Consider the following 19,170-nt stretch of genomic DNA (forward strand, 5'->3'; position numbering starts at 1 on the left):
TGCGTTTTACCTTGACGCATTTTGTAACAGGTTATTTGGATTTTCTCTATAGACAATACAACTATTTTGTCAGCACTTGTTTTCATGGTTTAACATCCAACCCTCCTGGCAGTTTGAATATAGTTATTTTAACTGTGTTTGTATGTTGTATACGTGTTCAATAAAGTTTATTTGAAAAAAAAATACAATGTGTAACTCATACTTTACAGGGTTTTTGAATAAGAGCACTTTGGACTTTCATTTGAACAAACTTCGATCCAAAAAAATCGAGCAGTGTGATAGCATAATAATTTAATAAAAGAATTGGGTGAACAAAGATTTTAAAATGAGTGTAGAGTGTATCTTTTCTTGGCGTACTGTCAGCTGGGATCAGCTCCAGTCCATTGCAGCCATAAGTTGGATGATGTAGCTCTGAAGATGGCTGGATTGAGATTGTTCCCACAATCAAATAACCAGTTGGTCTATTGCAATGTTTTCTTTATTAAATATTTTCTTTCAAACAGTCATACAGCACATAGTTATATGCCTTTTAATTGACTCTACAGTTGGCTATGGAATAAGGGCTTTAAATGACAAGCAATAAAGTATTAAGTTAGTAAACTCCAGACGAGACAACATAGGAACATTTGGATTTCAAAGGTATGAGAGCAAAATTGTCCTTCACAGAGCAAATCAAATTAGCAATTAATCAGACTTACAGCAAATTTTAAAACAAAACTAAGGCAAATGATAAGTGTAACAGGTAATGATTACCTTTAATATAAATATTTTTTTAAAACATGTTTGCCAACGTAATAAAAGACTGACATAACGATAGGCCTTGAAGGTCTGAGTGGGTGCATAGAAAAAATCACATTGCTATCTGTAAGTGCCAAGAACAGACTGTATGAGACAAACAACAGATCCATGTGTGCCCAGATTAATGTAAAAATGAAGTGATCCAGAAAGTTTAGAGCTGACCCCCAGCTCAGAGAGGTGTAGCTGATGGAGGCTGTTTGATGTTGCTATGTGGCAGCTAAATTAATGAGTATTAGTTTGTTATAATTTATTGCAGTTTGCAAAGTTCCAAGTTTGACTGTGTACAGATTGAGAATCTACTGTGGAATTCCCAAACATGCAGATCATCAACTTGAAAGGAAAATGAACAGTTTGTATACACCACAGTCAATGACTATAACAGAGAAAAAAAGAAACCCTTCTCCTGCATCTTAATACACATCAGTTAGAATTGTGTTCAAGGAGTCATGCTACTTCCAGTGTGGAGATAATCGTGATGCAGAACATCTTGTGAGAATCCTACGAACATTGCATATTCTTCATCTCAGTGAATGACGGAGCAGATTATCCTTCGTATCTGAGTGAAAGGTACCTGTGATTTGTTGATGCCATGTACTCTCTGTAAATCATTGCATTGATTCGTGCAGTGAATCAAAGCTTCTCGGTAGAATTGTAAAGTAGAAGGCACACATCCTCTAAAATGAGCAGACTGTATGATATTTACACAGCCAATGCAACTGATATTTCTGTAAAAATAACCATAAAGAGACACTTCTTCAAAGTCAGTATGCAACTCTTCAATCCATTCAAATAACTGGCTTTGGTTTATCACAATACTTCATCACTGGGTCAGACCCATAAGGACACTTCATTAAATTTCCTGTCAAAAAAGAAAAAAAAATGCATCAAACAATAGTAGCACGTGATGCATTGAACTAAATCAACCCTCTACAACAAGAATTGTAAATATCCGCTCCAGCTCGGGCAGTGTCCTGCTGGCGTCCACCAGGTGTCTCCCACGTCCCACGCAGCAGTTAGTAGGCGGAGGAGGTAGCAGCTACAGGAGAGGGGCAGCCAGGCTGGATGTGCTTCAGGTGACAGGAGTGGCAGAGGAGGTGGCCGTTCAGAGGGTAGCAGCGGTGACCCTCCTCATCGTTCAGCTCCATCTTACAGTCCTGAGCAGCACAAACACAGGAACAACTGGCTGAGCGGAGGTCGGCACTCCTTTGACATCAGGAGACGCAATCCATCGCTCGACATGAGGTTTCTGTTATGTGATGTATGTGCGTAAGACTCTGAAAAAACCTACTCCCTGAAATAAAAATCCAAAAAAATCAAAACACACAATCACACAGCAGCGAATAGTAAATCTACAGGCAGCCTCCTCTCAGAGCTCGCTGATTATATCTGGATAAAGAGAAACATATAGCTGCCAGTCTGACTTTGAAAAAAAGGAAGAAGCACTTAAGTAAAATGGTGAGATATGGATGATGAGGTGTTGGATACCTGCACTTCTCAGCAACGGATAATTACCAAGACTGTAATTAAGATCGACTCATTATAATTTCTCATAATGAGGCATTCAGAGGGCCGCACGGTGGCGCGGTGGTTAGCGCTCTTGCCTCACAGCAAGAAGGTCCTGGGTTCAAATACCGGCCGGGGCTCGGGGCCTTTCTGTGTGGAGTTTGCATGTTCTCCCCGTGTGTGCGTGGGTTCCCTCCGGGTACTCCGGCTTCCTCCCACGGTCCAAAAAACATGCATGGTAGGTTAATTGATCACCCTAAATTGCCCCTAGGTATGAATGTGTGAGTGAATGGTTGTTCGTCTATATATGTCAGCCCTGCGACAGACTGGCGACCTGTCCAGGGTGTACCCCGCCTTCGCCCACAGCAGCTGGGATCGGCTCCAGCCACCCGCGACCCCGAAAGGGATAAAGCGGTGGAAAATGAATGAATGAATGAATGAATGAGGCATTCAGAGGCTCCCTGGCTAAGAGCCACTGAACAGATGCCGTCTCAGAGAGTTGTTTTTTCTCTTTTTACACACCTCACAGTGGTAACATTCCACATGGTAGTCTTTGTCCATGGACACAACTCGAATGGTTTCATCAGAGCCCTGGGAAGAAAATCAGACAAACGCAGGTGAAGCACATCTCACCAGGAAGCCCGTCGCCACCCCACTCTGTTCAACTCCTCAGTCTCCACAAGATCAATAAAAGGCGTGAGGACACTGATGAAGGGCAGGAATTGAATTGTTTGTACTTTACAACACTCCTCTGTGTTACAGCTTTGGAGCAAGAGTGATCAACAACCACCTCTTTCTGTGAAAACACTGTTGAGTCTTCTGGATTCACTGTTGAACGAACAGCCCTCAAATTCACTCTGTAACTCTTGAATTTTTCTGTTTCTTAGCTTGCATGTCTCGGCTCTGTGTATCTGCCTCATACCCGCCAAATCCAGCCACAGCTGAGAGACGGTAGAGCTTATGATGCTCTGACACACTGCCTGATGGGAAACAGGCTGATATTAAGTGTTCTGTTGTTGTCACAATGTGAAAACAGAAGCTACACTTGCTTTTGTGGGCTCATGAAAATGTTGGTCTTAAAATTAGCGAATCGACGGCTTTTCTTAAGCATCACCTGGAAGCAAGAACCCAACTTTATATAACTTTAAACTTTTTTTTTAAGTTAAAGTTCTTTCATTCAGTTGATGCAGAAGTCACTGTCTGAGTTAACTACACATCGTGCATGCAGCATCAGAAAGCAGCAGGATCTACACAGTTCAGTAATGATACTGCATTACGCGTCTCAGTTCACACATTTTGTTAAACATCCTGTTAAACTTCACAGTGGCTGTTCTCGGTCGTGAGCTCCACCACAGTCCCCACTTTTCATGAGACATGTTTCCCTCTACATAGAAACCCAAGAAGATCTCAGCCTCGCATGTGTCACTGCATGTCCGCTACTCTCACTGAAACAGTGACAAATAGTTTCAATAATACAATTTCTAATGTTGATAGTTATTTTTGCACATTGTAAATCACCCTGCTGGCCAGACTGAACCCTTTAGCAGGCCAGTCTCGGCCCGCAGCCCACATGTTTGGACTCCCTGCTTGACGTTATTCATTGTCTTTAGCCTCTTTGTCTTCTTGTGAACTGCCAGATATTCATTCTCAAAACAACAACAACAACAACAACAACAAAAAGACAACCAACATTTTATCATAATCACACCATCACCATGTATAATACGTTACCATTTTTTTCCAGGAAGATGAAATGAAAAACTAAATGATTCTCCTACAGTCTGGCTTCATCTGACTAATCACATATATGTATAGTGTTTTCTGTCAGAGTTACAATGACAAACTGTTAACACTGCTTCTTAACTAGGAGTGGGTCACAAAATCGTCCGAGTGAAATCTCTGTTAAAAAGGCATCTCACCTCTGAAGGAAGGATGGGCTGGTTACAGGCAGCACATTTAGGAGCGAGGACCCTGAGAGAGAGAGATGAGAAGAAACACAGTCTCACCAGCGTGCTTAGACTATATCAAATCGAGTAAGAGCAGTCCATAAAGGAGCTGAATTCAAATCCAGACTTTAAAGATCAGAAATTATACATGGAGTCCCTCTTCTAAACTTGAAAGCTGCTGAGGCTCTCGCCTCCTTCTCTGATTACATTCACAGATCCAGACCGAGCAGGGGAGATGCCAGGTTTGCAGATGTGCAAGCTCTCTCTCCCTCACACAAGTGGTTCCCCAAATCCAACATCAAGCAGAAGAGAGAAAAGGCCAAGCTGAATTCATTATTTCCACACACATGGCTGGCACCTGGATGTCTGCGGAAATAGCAGAGGATCTCTCATTGTGGACGAGCAGGACTACGGGGAACAGTCAGACACATAACTGTATACACAATACGGTCTGAGTTCATCAGCGTGGGGGGACGTGTGTGGGGTGGGCCATATGTTCGGCTGCGCCGCTACACGCCGTCCCGGCAGAGAGACCAACAGCTGGAAAAGAGCTGCTGCTGAGGGACTACAGGTGCTACCGCTGACGGTCCAGGTTTTGTACGTATTAAATGGACCCAGCATTAGTTTATTCTCACGCAACACACAGATTTAAAAAAAGAAATTGATCTGTCCAGTTCGGAGAGGAGCAGCTCTGGCCGCACGCTGCTTCACACCTCCGACTGGACAGTGATTTCTACCCCCCCTCCTCCCCCCCTCTTCTCTCATGCCAGACTAAACTTCTCATGTGTCTGCCACACGTGGCAGGGAAACTCAGTCAACCCAGCGCAGGCCTTCTCAGTCGGATCCGACAGCAGAGCAGGAGAGCTAAGTGGAAACGCTGCCAGTTCACTGGGAATCTGAAACCAGGACATGTTTTTTTTTTTCTCCTTCGCCGTGGTATTTAACTAATTTAGCACGGATAAATCCTGATTTGTGTTCTTTTAGTAGTAGCAGGTTTTACTCACCTGTGGTAGTCTTTGACACAGTAGATCTTATTTTCAGTGTCCACGGTGAAGGGCACTCCATCAAGGCTCTCGTTACAGATGACACAGCGGAAGCAGCCGGGGTGGTACGACTTCCCGAGGGCCTGCAGGATCTGCCCAGACAAATGAGTCCAGTAAATGAAACATTAATACCTTATCTCTCCAGCTACTAGTGCTCTTACATATTTTTTTCATACTGACTGTACAAAAAAAGAAAATAATCAATGAGTGAATTAAAACCATTGAAGGCGGCCTTTAACAATCCCTTTGTGTTTAGTGAATTATCATGGCAGCAAAGAATAAGACAGTATTGCAATAAGTGAGAGTAGGAGCTTCAAGAGTACTTGGTTTATTGATGAATCTCAATAACAAACCTTTTAGAAAAATACCGCAATTCAGGACACAAGCTGTGTTTTTCAGCTAATTGTGAGATGAAGACAAATGATCTTTTGTGTGACAATAACAACGTCTATTGTGTAACGACAACAATGAGAACGAGTCATTTTCTTCACTATGTCTGCTGAAAAAAGAACATTTAGAGGCTCTCGAATGGATTTGACTCTGATCGCGCTTTTCCACTGATTTAACAGTCGCCAAAGCACTTTGCACTGTTAATCACATTCACCCATTCACACACACACATTCACACCCCGATGGAGGTGGCACCTATGTAAAGTGCTCTGTCCATTCACTGGGAGCAGTTTGGGGTCAGTGTCATGCTCATGGTGCAGCAAATGGTTTTACCTGGCTCACACACACACACACACACACACACACACACATACACACACACACACACACACACACACACACACTTACCATGTCCATGATTAGATGTCCGCATGCGTTGCACTTGTCAGCAGACTGCTGGAATCCAGAGTACTGTGACAGGAAATAAAACATTAATAGCAAAGTCACTGGAAACGATTTCTTGAATACATGACTGAATTCCCCAGTTTTGTTTCCTTTGGAGCATTAAAAAAAAAAAAAAAACCTCCACTCTTTCTGCCAAACACCATCTGAACACATCTGCTTGGTTAAGCACATGCATTTGAGCTAAAACTGATTGAAGACACACATAACAGTCTCTCCATTGAACATTATTTGCTTTTTAGAGTTAAATTTTATCATAAAACACACAACACACACTTTAAGAAAACCACTGAACGTCAGTAGTGGTGTGGTTGGCTGAGAATTGGGTTTAACTACGCCGACTAGACATACACTCTTCAAATAATTAGATCGTTTTGTTTTGTATGACTGAAATAAATCAAATCAAATCAGTCTTTATTTGTATAACACTCTTCATACAATTTAAAAGCAACACAACAGCATTTAAAAGCAGTACAGGATAAAACAGGAAATCCCGCCCCTCCCGCCTTCCATATATACATAACACACTTATGAGTACAGGGAAGCCATGGTAACCGCTCCTGTGCAAAACTATCTGTATTTAACTCTGCATGCAGGGAGCAGTGCCAGAGCCATTTTAATCCTGCAATAATGTTATTTCAATTAAGTGGTTCAGAGCTTTAGATGGAAGAGCAATTAGACTGGTTTTCATACAAAAGGGTAAACATGCACAGACATAATAGAATATCTCAGGAAAACAAATGTCTGTACGCTACCTGGAACAGACTGTCAAACTGTACCTGAGGATTTTAGCAGCACTTTGTATGCATCTCATGATTATAGAGTGAAAGTTTGAATTTGTTTGCGATGCGCTTAATAGTGCACCAGTGTAAACAGGCTGACTGTCCTGCAAGTAATAAACCAGAGCAGAGAAGCGTCTCCAGTTACTGACCTTCCTCCAGTTGCACTTTAGGGAGCGAACTGATATGAACCGCCTGCACCAGAGGTCTGAACCTCGGTCAGCAGGTCGATGACGAGCTCACACTTAGCTATCAGACTAATGTGAGAGGAGTTTCACTAACGAGAGAATAATAATGTGGTATTCAGAAAAGATATATATAAACACATACACTATGAATAAATAAAGACTCTCTCCCTAAAGTAAATTTGAAGTCACAACAAAGGTTTCCGGAACACACACACTCAGCAGCGGTGCACTAAATATTGATTGCATCCAGACCACTCACCAGGAAGTCCTCTTCACAGAAGACCTTCCCTCCGACATAGTAGAAAGCTTTACCTCGCAGCCTCCGACCTGAAGAGACAGACAGAGAAGCCTGGAGCGTTACTGTGCTTTTCGTCAGAAATGCGCTACAACAAACTCAAAACACTTTTAGTATAATAAGTGTTGGGGAAAAAAAAGGAGATTAAATCTGACAAATAAAGGAAAACGTAACAACAAAGCTCAGAGAACAGATATGAGAGTATTGATATGAGGTACACTGTAATTATTTGAAACCATTCTCAGGTAATGAACCCTCCTGCAATATTTATCACACCCTGCTAAATCCAGCGCATATAAATCAAACAAAGTGAACTATGGTGTGGAAGTTATAGTAAAAGGATCGACCGAGTCCCTGGGAAATAGATGTATGTCAATCCAATGTCCTCCACAGTAATGGAAATATGCCTTTGTGTGTGTGTGTGTGTGTGTGTGTGTGTGTGTGTGTGGCTATAAAAAGCATAATCCAGACTGTAGACAGGCAGAGAGGAAGCGTGCCCAGCATGCGTAAAAAAAAAAAAAAGAAAAAGAACAAAGAACGGCAGGTCGTTGTCGACTCTGCCCTGTGATTGCCACGAATAGAGCAGCGTTTAATGTGTTACACCTGTCCTGTTAGTGGTTTTATTCAGCTTCTTTGTTTTCTCCTCTGTCTCGGATCCAGACGTGCTTCTTGTTGTTGCAGGAAAACAGTCGGATGTCTGTCACCAAACATACATCAAGCCTAACTTTGACCTTAAGCAATGCCTTACCTGAAATACATGCTGCCACCAGAAAATGCAATGCTGTTCACACTTGGTTTTTTTAGAGACAGTTCATGGGGACGTGTGAACTGACGGAAGTCCGCACAACACCAGCAGTACCTGATTCTCACACAAGTACATATGCAAGGACTCAAAACGTTTCAGCCAACTTCACGTAGTTATTCTTGCTCAGGTCCCACAGGAAGAGGCAGCATTCCTCACATTTTCCAAGTGGGGAGGTGAGGGAGGGGACAGCAGGGGGAGGAGGGGTTAATTTTAGTGGACAGCGGCTCTCTTTATCTCTCAGCCTATGTCTCATGCTCTGTTTACCTGATTATTTCTATCCACACTATTTCCATCCTGTCTGTCTGTCTGTCTGTCTCTCCAGAGCAGGGGTCTGCAATCCTTTTTCCCCAGGGGCCAAGCGATACGCTACATTATCTGCACATACAAAGTAACAGTGTTTCATTCTTGTTTTCCATTCTTCGTTTAGTTCTTGTATCTCCATGCTTCGTCTGGTAATTATGATGTAAATGCTCAAACACGGCGATTTGTTCTCCACAAACCAACCACAAGACTTTACGACAGAATCTGGAGTACTTGGACGTTCACGTCACGTTAACGCTCCCCATCCTGTATCGGTCTGTTTCTGTCCTGTGAACCCTGTGAACTGTCTTTTCTGAGCGGAGACAACCGTTGTCTCTGCTCATCGACATGAGGAAGAATTTACTCTGGACACTGAGGAAAAATCAAACTACCTGTCAGAATGAAAGCAAGACAGCTGAATGGAATGGTTCACGTATATTTATTTTCTAATTCCTAAAATGTCAGTGATTTCATCCAGCCGGTCTGGGGCAACAAGAGGGCCACATGGAACCCTTTGGCCTGCAGAGACGCCGCAAACATTTCGTGTTGCAAGTGTAAACTGACCCACAGATCAGTACAATCAACCTACCAAATGAAAAAAGGCTATTTCAGCCTCAGTACGTGGAATAAGAGTGCAGTCTATCAGGCTGTGCTGTTTTCTTCCACTAAAATCTTTATTCAGTGTATTTGAGAAAAAAAAAAAAGAGAAACAGGGCTATTTTCTTGCCTTTTTCAAGAAGCCATCCAGTCTCCTATTCTTTGTTTGCTTTTATGCTTGATTTATACTCACTGCAGAGAAACAAGGGCAAACAGCCACTTTTTAAATCAATGGGGCATATCGACAGAACTGGTTAGTCGCAAACATATTATCTTAAAAAAACAGGATCATAATTATAACGTGGCAGCTGAGCCCTGCGCGGTGTTTTAGTGGTCATTAGCCACTAATGCACAGCGTGTGCCTCATTTCAGCCCAGGTCTGGAGCCTTCCTGTGTCTCTCAGTCTTTTCCCAGAGCGCATCCCGCCTTGCAACAGTCAGCTGGGATCGGCTCTCCTGCAACCCAAACGTCGCATAAAGCAGCGTAGAAGATGGGAGGACAGATGCAGCTGCTGAGGTCTGGAAGAGACACTCAGACAACCGAGAAGAGACGAGTCGGTGCGACCAGGCCAAGGTGTGCGACTGGCCTGGGGTAATTACTGACAGACAGTCTTGGAACCGCATCCCCGAAGGAAGCAGGGAAGAATCATGAGGATGGAAATGAGTTATGCTCCATTCCTCTTCACATTCTTGTCTTTTTTTTTCTTTTTTTTTCCCAGCAAGTCAGGGAAGGAAAGCTCCAGGCTTTGTGGAAAGATAAGAGCTTAATTAAAGTCAGGACTGACGGTTCAAAAAGCAGCAGAATAAGCTAGGACTACTATGCTTTCATAAAAATGTAAAACACCTGAGGGACATAACAAAACACAACGCCACTTTCTAATTAAACTATTCTATGAATTCCCTTATGTAATCCTATTCACAAAATAAGCAATTCAAAATGACCATGCCATGACTTAACAGTCGAGGCTTAAACCCTGTTCTTCCTCTTCGTCAATTAGTCAAGTAAGTCGTTTTAGCAATGAGCAACTCTATTCAAAACCAACTTTAAAAATGGACTTTATTGGCTCTTTTGCAACAAGCCCGAGAAATGATTGATCAGATGATAGCCGCATGACTGAGAGGAGAAATTGCCCTGTTAGTCAGCTGAATGCAAAGTCCGTGAATGTCGACTCAAAAGAAAAATCCTTTATTTTACAAGCTAAGAACTCTCAAGTGGTTTTACAGTCCAACCATTTTCTAGCTTTGGATGTGGTTTTATTTCATCTAAGATGGAGAAGCACCTTGAGGCATTCTCTCTGACACTAAAGAAATCATTGCATGCTAAGCTGAGAGACACTTCTGCTTCATTTTCAGGGATTATTTCTGGCAGTCTCAATGAACGTCAAGTCAAGGTCCCGACAGTCTCCCCACCAGATGTGAACATACCAGTGGATTCAGGACACTGAAAAGGCCCGCGGCCCGGCTGGGATGCGGGCCTGATATTAAAAGTGAAGAAACTGTGCATCACGTGTCGTGGTCACAGTAACGATGTGCAGCACAGCTTGAGCGTCGTATGTAATTCAACTTAAGGATAATATAAGAATATCACCTTGAAAGAAAATATATCACTTTATTTTTGGTTTAACATCTCACTTTATTGTCAGAAATATCTAAACTGGGCTTGATCACAAACCGAAACTTGCTTGTAGCCTTGCATGGCAGCATGGGTAATGATTAACCTTGAGGGAAGCTCCCCTGCAGCGCAGAGCTGAATCTGAAACAGCCCGAGCTCCTCTGTCCACCACATGGGTGGAGGTCTGCAGGCTTGATAGGAAACCCAACAAGCACAGCAGTGGAGAAGAGGAAGAAACAATGCTCTTCATAATAAACACGTGGCATGGTGATTGCGCTATCTGGAATGAATATGCATGTGTGTGTGCATGTCAGGGTTCCCCTGTACGGTGGCTGTGCGGCGCACGCTGAATGGCTTGCTTGTCCTCTTCACGTCCAGCTGACATAACAGCACCTACTGTCCCTCCTGGAGCCCCACCTGCCAAAGCCCCCCCCCCCCCGCGGCTGCATTCCTCCCAAGATGAGATGCTTTTTCCGGGGCCACTCTCAGCAAACACAACCCTAATGCCCTCACGTGGAGCGAGCTATGAGCGGTATGTGGCGTTTAAGCCTCCTTGTCTCCCTGTCCACCTCAGACATCGGCTTCGACGGAGTGTCATAACATTTCTCTCTTCTTCTTTTTTTAACTTCCTGTCTTTCACAGAGGGTAAAGACAGCCGTGTTAATCACACATTCATGTCTGTGACCAGTACGGTCCAGAGTGATGTAAATAATGAGGCGTAGCGGGGGGGGGTCACCGCCATACCAGAAATCCTCCACATACCCGCAATCTGATAACTAGGACACAGATTTTAATTGGTGGGATTAGAGAGTCGGACTGTGCTTCTCTCAGGCATGAAGACACCGAGCAGCCATGAAGTGGACGGCGCAGCAGAGGTCAGGAACCTCAGCTGAGGTCCTGCAGGACTTAATTGGTCATCTAAGATGAACAAGCACGCCCAGAAAGACTTGGCAAGTGCAACTTCAGATGAGTTTGCCAGTGAACCACAACATACACATAAATGTAAATGATATAGTGACAAATACTTTTTTTTCACAATACTGTCAAACAAACAGTAAACCTGCACTATAACCTAACAGTGCAGTACATCACTGCAAAGTCTGAATTCATAGCAAAATAGCAGCAACTCCTTTCCAGTAAAAACTGGATGACGAGGGAGAAGAGAATGAAATGAACAGTCAGCAGTTTGCAAATCATCTGAAAAACCTGCGAAATGATGATTACGATCATTGCTGCACAGCAATCACTTGACTTTCTTCAAGAATTGTAATTATGGAGTCATGTTTTAGTCTTCCACTAGAAAGAAGATGTTTGGGTTTAGGTGAGAACCGTGAGCTCCCGTTCACATTACGATTTTAAGATATCACCTTCCATGCTGCAGGTACTTCCCTACTGCGGCACAGGTGACCCAAATAAATTCACCATCACGAAGACGTGGAAGCCTGAAGCTGCCATATTGATTTTAAACTGTGTGCTGGAGCAGGGGATGAATAAAACTGACAAGACAGGGGGCTGGAGATTTCAGACACATATTCATTTCAACTGCCTCCCAAATAAAAAGCCCAAAAAATACAATTTAACATACATTGAAGCTTGAAATATTCTATTTCAGTTCTGTGTTTTAAAGTTATTTTTCTTATGTCTTACTGTGTAATCTACATATTATGACTGTAATAGTAGTAGTTAAACTTTGGTACTTTTGATACTTTGTTAACTTCTTTTAAGTTTATATTTCATCCATTATAACAGTGCACTGGTTACATTGTAAAGTTGGTGATTCAGAACAACAATAACAAAAAAAAAAACTTAAAAGGATATAGATATAGGTGCTACATTGTAGCAGTTCTCCTGCTACATTTCTGCCATAGAAGCACCATAGAGCTCGTATTTCTCAAACATGTTTATTGTTTTAAAAGCTGACTTTACAGTGTGAACCTCTGCATAAGACACAGATCCAATAACAAAAAAAAACTACTTTTCTAGGTGAATAATTCAGCCTAAAATCCTCGCTGTGTGTATCTTTGTGTGGTCTGGAGGAGTGACTGGCACGCCCAAAAGCCAAACACCAGCAGCACAGGACAGTAATTCCTAAATAAGCGTTTTAGCTTGAGGCTGTGAATGACTGAGGAAGGCGGCTCCACTTTCATTCAGGGGTTCGGGGTCCTTGACAGGAGCTTTAAGAGCCAATGTCTTTTACTTAACTCACGGTGTGTGTGTGTGTGTGTGTGTGTGTGTGCGTGTTTGTGTGTACTTACTGCAGGCACTACAGGTGAAACAGTTGTCGTGGTAGAGGCTCCCCATGGCTTGGCAGGCCTGGTTGGCTCCGTGCACGGCCTTATTACACTTCACACAGACTCCTATAGGACATAAAACAGCAAATCAGAGAGAGTGACAGGAAGAAAAGTACACTTAAAAAAACAACATACATGAAGCAACTGCACACCCACAAACCAGAATACACTGTCAGTTTGTGGAAACAAAGAAAAACTAACTTTGTAGAGCCCATTCAGTAAGCTATATGACTGAAAGGGGAAATATATCCGCGGCTGCTTATTTGACTTGGCTCAGCGAACGGCGGTTCTGTTAAAAAAAAAGCCCTGATAAAAATCAAAGCGCTTTCTACTCCCAGCACTCGCAGTTCGTGTGACCTGATATCAAACACTTTGAGTCTACTTGATATAAATCCTCCCACTCATTCAAGCCGAAGCGGATGAGCTCAAATGTGCGGAGAAAATGTAACATGTCAGAAAGAGGAACCCGGAGGAGGAAACGCATGGAAGCAGCGGCTCTCTTTCTCCGCCGTGCTGACTGAAGAGTGTGCATTCAGACCTCGCAGAGCACGGATCACATGGGAACATGCCCGGCAAATTACATAATCTCTCCTTTGACTTTGGACAGCTCCTGAGCAACACAAAGTCCGCCTGTCATCAACACGCAGCTATTTTCCTCTTATCTAGACCTGCTCAGGATGCAACACTTTGCTGGGACCTGATGAAAAAGCATCACCCTTTCATCATGGCGGTTCCCTGCCAGTCTGGCTCGGAGCGTGCATTGTGTGACTTGATGTATTATGGCAGCTGACATCTGGACCGTCCATCACTGGAGATCCTAATGAGTAGCCGGCGAGCCGCGATATCAATCAGATGATACGGTGCGATAAAAGGAACCCAATCATGCAGTGAAAACTGTGGAAATGCGGGGATGACACTGATGAAAAGTGAGGCTTGACTTTTTTTTTTCACTTAGTGGGAGACTGTGTGTGTGTGTGTGTGCGTGTGTGTGTACTGGCATTAGCCTATTTATGTGTGTGTTTTTTTTTTTTTTTTTTTTTTTTTTTTAATAGAAAAACTCCCCAGAGACTGAGAAATAGCGGCGAGCAGCAGCAGCGGCCCAGCCCTGCTCCTCCTCGAACGCTAACAAAGAAACTCCTGTTTCCACCGTATCCAACATGCATCACACGGCCGACTCCTCCTAAAACACGCCGTTATGTTTTATAACCTTCATCAAATGTTTCTCCCTACAAATCTCCCAGTAACACAATATACAACCGGCCTATATATATAATGCAACTGAGCCCCTCCTAATGCCGCCACGCACAACACATCAGTGGGGGCCCCAACGGCTGGAAAGATTGGGAGATGATAAAGGGATATTAATAGCAGGCAGAAGAATGTTGCTGTTATGTAAGCTATTTTGTTTACATGGACACACGATAAAGTAGTTATCCAGTCAAAATGCTGAAATCAATGATCGACGGTTGTTCAGGTCACATCCTCTAATAACACAGTACAGAAACAGTGTGCAGACACTGCAGTGCACTCACCAGTCCAGTTTATTTTCACCCGTAATTTGTATATAGTACAACAAACTATGGAAAGTTCAGTTTTAGAGTGAAAATTGTGTATTTTCATTGAAAAGTCCCGGCCAGTTCGGCTTCTAGAAATCCACTTTTTTTTGGCCAGGGTCCTTTATTCCATAACAGTGTAATTATTCATGGGGACAGACTGGCTTTCAGTTTGTGGGGGAGGGGAAGCAAAATATGCAGTCAAACCTTTCCCCTCTTTTTTCCCCCCACCGCCGCTCACCTTGCCCAGCTGTCAAAACTCCCGGTGGCTGGCCGCTCGCGGGCCCCCGCCAAAAAAACACCCTGTAGCTGCTTCTGCTATCATTTCTGTGATTAGAAATTCAATTCTATGCTAAAAAGCTACACTTTACAAAAGTATTCAACATGAGCTCAAATATTTCAAGTAATACGGTTGGTGTTTTTGTAACTTTACAACAGCTTCTTCAAATATTTATCCCTGAATCAGCACATCAGCCACATGGTCGACATGTAAAAGCAGAAATACTATACATGCAACTGTAGACAAATGTGCTGGAGGTGCCACACCTACAACTACCACAGCTACTTTATTCAACAGCAGAGAGATGTGGGCTGAGACAAGATCACATTCATACATTAAACAGGAAAAAAGAGAGAAAAAAACAGCCTCCAAAAGCCCGCCACAAGCCACGAATCCCTGGGAACAGTTAAGACAAAGCTTTTCACTCAACAGCCAGATGGGATAAATTAATCCTCCATCTTAACACAACAGTAAACGCTCCACTGAGTGTGTGTGTGTGTGTGTGCGTGTGTCTATGAAAGTCAGGAGGAGGAGGAGGAGGGCAGCGTTACGCAGGGATGTCCTGCCACTTCTCCCTTCTTGGATGAACTTGTCCATAAATCTCACATCCTCTCAAGCTCTTTTGACAAAGAACAAAGAGGCATCCGAGAACTTGTCCCTAAATCTGTCCCATTTGTCTACTGATCCATTCAGCCACGCCGCAGGAGCCCCGAAAAAACTCGCCCGAGGCTCCCCCTTCCTTTTGTTCCTTGAGACCTCATTTCTAAAATTCCTTGCTGTCTTCCTTCAGACATTCCTCGGCGTTCCCCCGGTGCAGTCACTTGGCACTGAACTCATATTCCCAGAACCTCTGATTCCACTTATGCCAGTCAACAAAGTGTTTAGATGGCAAGTCAGACGGACTCAGCCCCGCATATGGAACCAGCTTAGATACCGTCTAAATATCACCGATGCATTGGCAGAGGCTTCCAAAAGCAGAGTTTATGCATCTGTATTCCACAATAAAGAACGCAATCTCAATGCTCGTTAGATATTTGAAATTCAGACGAGAAAACAGACTTCAGCGCATAATTATGAAGGCCTTTTACGAAGTTTAGTGAAGCGCATGCAGCAAACTAGCCTACACAAGTTTTCATTCTGGTGTGGAAGCATGACTCAGAGGATGAGCCACGGTCTGGTGGGAAACTCCTTATAGGAGCTGAGTGTGGGCGATGTGGGAATGTGTGTGTGTGTGTGTGGCTGAGAAAAGATATATACTGGGCTACTTTAAAACCTACTCCTCCGCCGTGCGCTCCCACACGCCCGTGATATTCATGCCGCAAGGCTATTTATGAAGCTCGGTGTGTTTGGTGACGTACACCAGGACACCTCCGTCTATACACCGATATGTACGTGTTGGGGGGCTGAGAAAAGTTGTGAAGTATAATCTTGACCTTCCAACAGGAAATTCCTCCAGTGAGGAGGCGAGGGTGGGCGGTGTGTGTGTGTGCGATGGGATGCCCTGTGGCCTCCAACAAAACATCACCCGACTCGCACTGTTTCCCATCCTGTTGTGTTTCACGTGAGAAGCAGGACATCCCATTTCTGTGAATGACCTGCGAGCGTCGGCTTTAAAAACATGGCGCACGTTCGCTGCTTGCACGTCTGAGAACTGTGTCAACTCACCCCACAGCCAAGCCGAGTTTATAACCGGTTCCTGCCAACGCTCTGCCAGTCACATGGAGAGCAGCTAAAGAGCTACAAGCGCTGATATGAGGAACAGAAACCAGATATTCTGCTGATGATGGGCGCCCTCCTCCACCCTCCGCCCGCCTCTGCAGCCACAGATTAATGCTTTCTTCATATGCCTCCCACCATGCCCACACTGAAAGTCAAAGGTGCGCTTATTCATCATACTTTTTTCAACACTCTTACTTCCACATGTGCACAGGCCTTAACAGAGTGCTGGGAGATGAGCGTGGTCTGCGGTTACAATGAAATTTAATGAAATTAGGACAATCACAAGCCGAGATCTAATTGAGGTGAATAAACTCTAACTAATCACTTCATTTATGTTGTTGAACCACTGATAAGAACTTTGGTCTTTCTGAACTTGTGCCATCTTTCACTAGAAGTGGATTTATTTGGGCTTGAGTGTAAAAACTCCCAAAGACATTTAACATCTGGGAGACACTCTCGATGAAGCCATTCAGAAAGACACACCAAACAAGCGTGTCTGTGTTTGAAGGAAACCCACCAGAGACATGGCGGAGTGACAGTGTGTGCATGTATAGATATGAAATCCCAAACAAACGGGTTTATGTTCTGAACTGTGGGTGGCTGTCTCTGTCATTCCAGCAGACAGAAAAATGACAGAGGCCCCCGTGTCGGTGTTGGTAATCTGACGTCTTACCAAAGTAGTCCGCCTTTGGTTGGGCATCCATCTCTTTTTCCAGCCGCTTAGTGAGGGCTTCTAATTTCATTTCAGCTGCTGAAGGGCCCTGCTCCTGCTCAGGGGGCTGGGTGGTCAGGGACTGGCAGGCGAGCTGGACCGGCTTAGGGGAGCAGGGGACTTCGGCCTGTCTGCCGGCGGGCCCTTGGCTCTGACCTTGACCCTGGCCGAGGCTCTTGGGGACGGCGGCCGGGCTCCGGGCGGGGGACTGGGCTTTGGGCTGGGACTTCTCGGAGGCTGCAGGTGGAACAGAGGAAGCCGCCACGAGGCCGTTGTGGCTGGGAGAGGGTTTGGAAGTCGGATAATGAGCCGCAGGCTGGTGCACATGGAAGTCAGCTCCTCCTGTGAAGGCGCTCAGAGGCAGGGCCGGGATGGGGTCCGGCTTTGGTGAGCCAGAGCTCTCCTCTGCCCACCTCCTGGTGGGTCCAGCAGAGGAGGGGGGGCTGGCGGCCGCCTGGACACCCTGGGTTTGCAGGGACGGAAGACTGTTGATGGTGGAAAGCTCTGGCAGGCGCTGATGAGACGCCCCGCTGCCCGGTGACCCAGACAGGGCCGGGGGGAGCTGGCTCTCCCGGGACGGGCTCCAGGCCGCCGGATGACGGGCATGTGTGGGCGCGCAATGGTTTCCAGGACTGGGCGGGGAAGGGGCGCTGTGCTGGGGCGAGAGCGGCTCTAGACGCTCTTTATGATCGTAACTGTTTCCGTAGCCGTGCGCCCGGGCGGCCGGGACGTCGGGCTGCACAGCCGCGTGCTGCTTCTGCCCGTCCGGCTGCGCGTGCTGGCCCCCGGCGGCGGCGCTCGCCACCGGGCCAGACAGGATCGGGGGCTTCGCCGCCGCCTCCCCCGGCTGTCTGTAGCTGTTGATGGGCGGCCGGTCCTTGGTGTAAAGTGTGCCGCCGTGACCTCCGTTCATCCTGATGGCCTGGCTGTTCTTCGCCATCTCCTCCTGCTGCTTCTGCATGTGGATCTTAGTCATTTTAGAGGCGAACACTCTCCGCGTCTCCTCAAAGTCCGGGTTATTCCCCGCATCCCTCCTCATCCGGAACAAACCGTCTCTGGACGCTTCATACATATTTAAATCTTCGATAAACTTACTCGCCTCCAGTCCTAAATCCTCGTATTTATCCATTTTGTTTAGAAGGTGAAAGGCGATGCGCGTCAGCTCCAAGAAAAAGTTGTTTCAGGTGAAGGTTGAACTTAAAATAAATCACACACACAAAAAAAGTGAGTCCTCCGGAGTGAAGTTGCAGTCCCGGCAGAAAACAAAAGAGACAACTTTCCCCCTTTTATATTTCCAACCTCTGTAGTCCCGGCGCGCAGAGAAAAGTTTGGAGAAAGTGCGCGTCCGTCCCGCTCAGCTCCGCTTATAACAGCGAGCCGCACAAACCCCGCACGACCCCGCAAACTGCCCCCTCCTCCTCTGGCTGCTCGGTCCCGGCGGGGGAACCATTCAGAACTCCAGCCTCCGCTCCGCCGGCAGGGTGGAAAATAGAAGCGAAAGAAAGCGGAGAGGAGCGTCGGAGAGCGGCTGGAAGTGCGCTGAGAGTCGCCCCGGGACGGAGGACCGCGTCGGAGCCGCGTCAGATCCGGACCTGGCCCCCGGCCCACAGTTTGGACTGCAAACAGGGAGCAGCTTGTTGTTAAAGGCGCAGCGCGCACAGCGAGGACAGGCCGGACCTCTGTCCCTCCACCAGGCTGCCGTCCTGCTCTCCCTGTCGTCCTTAAAAATAACTTTCAGCTGACTCAGACTGCTGTTTGACTCACATTTTCACTCTGCAAACTTTTTAAAACAACTTTTCTGCTCGAAGCAAACTATTTAATTGTATTTTAATCAGTAATGTAACTTCATTACATAATCCAGGATATTGGTTTCCTGGACTCCAAGACTGTTTTCAGGT

The 19,170-nt window shown here is 45.2% G+C and overlaps 1 protein-coding gene across 1 annotated transcript; it reads right to left on the bottom strand.

Annotated features, from left to right (window-relative positions):
• Positions 1–467: 467 nt before the first annotated feature.
• Positions 468–18,867, bottom strand: limd1a (LIM domains containing 1a). The gene is made up of 8 exons (XM_030102749.1): positions 17,234–18,867; positions 12,973–13,074; positions 7,369–7,436; positions 6,089–6,151; positions 5,252–5,382; positions 4,221–4,272; positions 2,824–2,892; positions 468–1,952 (listed from the first exon to the last, which is right to left on the bottom strand). Exons 1-8 carry the CDS (start codon positions 18,399–18,401, stop codon positions 1,812–1,814), a joined length of 1,794 nt encoding a protein of 597 aa, XP_029958609.1. The 5' UTR covers positions 18,402–18,867; the 3' UTR covers positions 468–1,811.
• Positions 18,868–19,170: the final 303 nt, after the last annotated feature.

This window comes from Salarias fasciatus, chromosome 11, assembly GCF_902148845.1.
Source record: "Salarias fasciatus chromosome 11, fSalaFa1.1, whole genome shotgun sequence".
Lineage (NCBI taxonomy): Eukaryota > Metazoa > Chordata > Actinopteri > Blenniiformes > Blenniidae > Salarias > Salarias fasciatus.